This window comes from Pseudophryne corroboree, chromosome 1 (genome assembly GCF_028390025.1).
Source record: "Pseudophryne corroboree isolate aPseCor3 chromosome 1, aPseCor3.hap2, whole genome shotgun sequence".
In the NCBI taxonomy this organism is placed as follows: domain Eukaryota; kingdom Metazoa; phylum Chordata; class Amphibia; order Anura; family Myobatrachidae; genus Pseudophryne; species Pseudophryne corroboree.
Window position 1 is genome coordinate 40,928,291 of NC_086444.1, and position 6,000 is coordinate 40,934,290.

At 43.2% G+C, this 6,000-nt stretch overlaps 1 protein-coding gene across 2 annotated transcripts in view; it reads left to right on the forward strand.

The window, feature by feature from the left end:
• LOXHD1 (lipoxygenase homology PLAT domains 1) overlaps positions 1–5,190 on the forward strand; it is a 391,860-nt gene extending 386,670 nt beyond the window's left edge. For both annotated transcript variants that reach the window (XM_063958520.1, XM_063958528.1), the window contains one exon: positions 4,295–5,190. In XM_063958520.1, coding sequence (XP_063814590.1) covers positions 4,295–4,775 — 481 coding nt within the window. In that variant the 3' untranslated portion in view covers positions 4,776–5,190. The remainder of the gene's footprint in view (positions 1–4,294) is intronic.
• Positions 5,191–6,000: the final 810 nt, after the last annotated feature.

A 6,000-nucleotide genomic window follows, 5' to 3' on the forward strand; every position in this document is an offset into this window, starting at 1 on the left:
AAAAAATTCTGATATTCTAGGGCTACATGATTAAAAAAAAATTTGGGAACCACTGACTTATGCTTATTATGATCCATCTTGTTAGATGAAAAAATTAAAGCTCACTGAACACTTTTTTTTTTTTTCTTTACTGCGTCATGGCTTACACTGCTGCTGGAAAGGAGGGGGCACGATTCTGCGCTGTTACAGCCCCCTAGCTCTCTGTGCTTCACACAGCATTGGAAACTGAAGGGGTTTTTTTCTTTTTTTTTTTCTGGCAGACCTTCTCACAATATATTGCATTAAAAAATATTTGCGTATTAACCAATACCATATGGAAACTTCACTTCATAGTTAGATAGTAACATTAGATAAACACATATTTTTAACTACAGATCTGCCAAAAGCCATTTGAACACGGACATCAACTTTTGTTTCCTCCGTTCACAAATATATATATATATATATATATATATATATATATATAAACTTTATTATTTCAAAACTTGTAACCATGCCAATCACAGACAGAAGGTTTCTATTAGACACAGATCTGAGAATATACTTAACTGAACATTATGTTCCACCCACAAAAAAAAACCATAACACAAAAAATTTAAATAGTTTGCAAACTTCAATTTCTTGCAGATTTCAACAGTTTTGCCAATTTCAAAATACGCTTAGTATTGGTTGATCAGGCCAATATTATACAGCATGATTGAAATGCAAAACATATACTGTACCCTTTGTCACAGTACTATACAAAATTTGTGCTTCTATGGAATATTTCTTCCATATATGATATGCACACTTAGGGTTAATCCTCCCTGCCCTTCCCATACGCTGGAAAAATTTGCAATCCCTGCAATTTTTCACACACGCGACACGTCTGTCAACTGGGAAGCCGCAGTAGATCCTCTTATCACAACTACTATCACAAAGCAACATGCTTAGGTTATGCTTAAAACAACCAGCAGCTCTTAGCAGCTCAGTATTGCAATATATTATTACACTCAATTACATATAATCCCTATAACCTCGGGTTGTTCACTCTATTTTTTTCTAATGTACTCTTCTTATACATGTATAGCTGACTAACAAGGGGAGGTGATCTATGTGCTTTTTACTTTATTTGGCTCTTGGTCCAAAGCACTTATTCATGCAATCATTCATAGAGTGAAAAACACAGGTTCTTTGCTCAAATCTTTGAATTAATTTTGGTATTCTTATTTACATGCAACAGCATCTGTCAATCATCATTTCCGAGTTACTTGGTCCTTCAACCGATTTGGACATAATTTTGGTATTAATTTTACAAACAAACAACAACAAACAGGTCCCTGAGTTATTTTACTAGTTTTTTTTCAATCTCTCCACTCCTATTCTCATATTATAAAAAATACAATCACACAGACAGCTGGCAGGTATAGAAACAGAATGTACTGGAATACAGCACATACCATGGTATTCTATACTTACCAGTGCTGTAATGACTTGGTATGTTCCTTCCATCATCAGCTGCTGGCTGGCACACCCCTTTGAGAATTTGATGAAGAGATTGAGATCTATAGCTCCACCGATTACGAGCCCCCATCTTGTTGAATTCTCCTTGTGAGGATAACTAATTTTACCATCTTGTTGCTGTTTGGGTTGTTAGGTAAAATTAATGAATTGAAAATGGATTTATAAAAATCAATTATTATTTATTCAATGGGCCACGCCCGTATACAGGGAAGAGAGACATCCTCTCTTCCTGTGTCAAATCATTTTAACAACAACATACACGTATCAACAATGAGTTTTATATAATACAAAGTAACGCCCCTTTTGGTATATTCCTCCCCTATGATTTCATACCTCAGGAATACAATGTTAGGCAATGGAGTTATGCAATATTGGGACAATTATCAAGAATACTAAAATGATACTCGTGATCGTCAACTGTGTCCATATTAGGAATTACATCTGGACTCTGAGCTTTTAGAAAGTGCGTATGTGGAATTAATACTCAGCCAACAAAGTTGTTTTTCTCTCAGGGTGTGTATAAAGTTCAAGATGAATTTGCTATATCATCTAGCTAGAATCAAAATGGATTCTGTTATGCTTTCATATTATACTAGTGAATATGAGAACCCTTTGCTTATTGGATGTATACATAATATACGTACTATCCCGTAGTGCACACACATAACTGTTAGGCCTTCAGCAGGTTGCCTCTGTCACAGTATTCGACAGGAGGTGTTAATGGGGAGTGGTTGGAATAATGCAGGTGTGTCGTGGCCATTTTTGGGGTGAGTATTTGCAGTCAGCTGCGATCACGCACGCAGAGAAACAAGGTGCCAGCGTCATTGCTGACGCATCCGGTCTGCATAGCCATAGGTCTACACTAGCAGTCGATGTTCCCCTTTATTGCGTATCGGCTGCGAATGTGTACGCCATTACGAATGAGTTTGTGATAACACCAGTGGGAGATTCTTTGTATTCCTGGGCGGCAGCTTCACTTGCTAACAATGGGCCTAATTCAGAGTTGATCGCAGCAGCAAATTTGTTAGCAGTTGGGCAAAACCATGGGGGTGATTCCGAGTTGTTCGCTCCTTAGGTTTTTCCGCTACGGAGCGATTAGTCGCAAACTGCGCATGCGCAATGTTCGCAGTGCGCCTGCGCCAAGTAAATTAGCACAAAAGTTTGGTATTTTACTCACGGCGTAACAAAGATTTTTCATCGTTCTGGTGAACGGAGTGTAATTGACAGGAAGTGGGTGTTTATGGGCGGAAACTGGCCGTTTTATGGGTGTGTGCGAAAAAACGCAGGCGTGCCAGGATAAAACACGGAAGTGGCTGGAGAAACGGAGGAGTGTCTGGGCGAACGCTGGGTGTGTTTGTGACGTCAAACCAGGAACTAAACTGACTGAACTGATCGCTATTTGTGAGTAGGTCTGGAGCTACTCAGAAACTGCTAAGAAATTTCTATTCACTATTCTGCTAAGCTAAGATACACTCCCAGTAGGCGGCGGCTTAGCGTGTGCAATGCTGCTAAAAGCAGCTAGCGAGCGAACAACTCGGAATGAGGGCCCTTGTGCACTGCAGGTGGGGCAGATATAACATGGGCAGATATAACATGTGCAGAGAGAGTTAGATTTGGGCGGGGTGTGTTCAAACTGAAATCTAAATTACAGTGTACAAATAAAGCAGCCAGTATTTACAGAAACAATATAACCCACCTAAATCTAATTCTCTCTGCAAATATTATATCTGCCCCCCCCCCCCCACCTGCAGTGCACATGGTTTTGCCCATCAGCTAACAAATTTGCTGCTGCGATCAACTCTGAATTACTCCCTATAACAATTCCGTTGCCTAGAAAATCACAACTGCAATTGGTAGTCTGGCCATATGCCGGTTCCAATAGACACGCATGCACGTGCACACACACACACACTCGCACTCACACTCCCACTCAACTTCTCATACTTGAGACTGTCCGATCACTTTGTCAGAGCCGTGGCTGTTGCTTCTACTGCAGAGTCAGCTGCACTCAAGCAGACCGGCCACTGGGCCGACCACAGTGATCAGGACACGGCAGAAGAGAAGCCACGGCTACTGTTTTCCTTTGTAGTCATAGCTGCTCTGCAGCCGCCGGGATGCAAGAGGCTCTGGTCTGCATGATCACTGGAGCCAACAGTGATCGGGACACACTGGGGGTGCAGGGGGACCTGGATGTCCCTCTAATATAGGCGGCTGCTGGAAGATTATCTTCCGGCAGCCGTTCAGTGGGCGTTTCTGACTTGTCGCATCTGATGCGACCACACCAAGAAACTGGTTAAAATCCTAATGTCCTGCAAACTCAGTTTGTTTATGCATAAGTCTAGTAAGGTGTAAGCAATGGTCATGACTCAAGAAGGGTATTTCAATGGGATGCGGTTAATATACCGCCTGTCAGGATCCTGGCATTTACAATCCCGACGCCGGAATCCTGTCAGGCGTTGACATGCCGGCGGTCAGAATTCACGGTACTCCTGCACCGGTGGTGGGTCCACGCCACCACCCGAGTGGCAATATGACTTGTGGTGAGGCATTCCGTCCATCGGGGAATAATACCAAATCCATTTCAATTTATAGGTGATGCAACATTCAAAAGTTAATTATAAACTGCAAACATGTTATTTCCTTTCACGTATCCTACAGCAGTGCCGCCTCTGTGGTATAACGTGTAGGAGGGCTGCAATGCAACAGTAGCTCAATGCTAAACAAAGATAAAATAATGGACACAATTGGATACAAAAGATATTTCACATCTCGTTCTCATTTTATTTTCCAGATACGTTTTCAACTGCAATGCCAAGATCCCGCTGCGCAACAAGCGAGACGAATACAAAGTCTTCGAGTGTGCCAAAGCCATTGAGAGTTTCGCCAGCCGCGCCCGCAGCCTGGTCCCGGTGAAGTACGAGGTCATTGTGGTGACTGGCTTTGAAAAGGGGTCAGGAACAGATGCCAGTGTTTTCCTCACCATGTACGGGTCGAACGGAGACTCCGGCAAACATGCCCTGAAGCAGAAGCTGCGGAACCTCTTTGAGCGCGGGAAAGCCAACCGCTTTTACATCGAGACCTTAGACTTGGGCGAGATGAAAAAGGTCCGCGTGGAACACGACAACAGCGGCCTCAACGCTGGCTGGCTGCTGGAGCGGGTGGAAGTCACCAATTCCGCAACGGGCGTGACCACCATATTCCCGTGTGGAAAGTGGCTGGACAAGAAGAAGGGAGATGGGGAGATCTGTCGGGATCTCTACCCGCGATACTAAAGAACTTGCTTGGTGTAAACCAACACGATTCATTTGCATCATCTTGCCAAGTCTTCCATGAACTTTGTTACCAAACTTATTTTATATTGATATTTACAATGTACTTTATCATTTTTTTACATACAGACTTTGTACAAAGATAATGTGTATAAAGGATTCATGTCGCAATATCCCGTCATCGCTGCATTATACCATCTGGCAGAACTTTCTGTAACAGAACGTCGTCTCCTCTTTGGTGACTTGGCTGAAGCATCGTATGACAGAATGAAGCTTAACAGAGTACTATATAGTCAGTGATACATTGATGTGAAGGTGGTGGTGTGTTTTCTCTACTCTTATGTTCATTTTTAGCCTTAATATCTATTTTGTTACATAACATTATTTTTGGAAATAAATATTCTTGCTGCAACAAGAATCTTCCCGACTGTACAAGATTTCTGTCCGTTCTCTAATATAGCTCCAGGAATATTCTGCTCCGTCCTCTCCGCTACATGGACACCTCCCCCTCCTCTCCCTCGCTCCATGGGGGTCATTCCGAGTTGTTCGTTAGCTGCTTTCGTTCGCTGTGCAGCGATCAGGCAAAAAAAAAAAATCGACATTTCTGCGCATGCGTATGGTGCGCACTGCGCACGCGCGTTGTACTTTCACAAAGGCCGACGTAGTTTCACACAAGCTCTAGCGACGCTTTTCAGTCGCACTGCTGGCCGCAGAGTGATTGACATGAAGTGGGTGTTTCTGGGAGGTAACTGACCGTATTCAGGGAGCGTGCTGAAAAACGCAGACGTGCCAGATAAAAACGGAGGCGTGGTTGGCCGAACGCAGGGCGTGTTTCTGACGTCAAAACAGGAACCAAACAGTCTGAAGTGATCGCTAGGTAGGAGTAAGTCTCGAGCTACTCAGAAACTGCACAATCTTTTTTAGTAGCAGCGCTGCGATCCTTTCGTTCGCACTTCTGCTAAGCTAAGATACACTCCCAGAGGGCAGTGGCTTAGCGTTTGCACGGCTGCTAAAAACAGCTAGCGAGCGATCAACTCGGAATGAGGGCCTATATCCCAACGGGTGTGGTTCATTGGGTCAACCCTAACTAGGTCGACAGTCATTAGGTCGACCACTATTGAAGGTCGGCACCTGAAAAAGTCAACACAGAAAAAGGTCGACATAGGTTTTTTCATTTATTTTTGTGGCGTTCTCTTCGCAAAGTGACCGGGAACCCTATTTAGTGCAC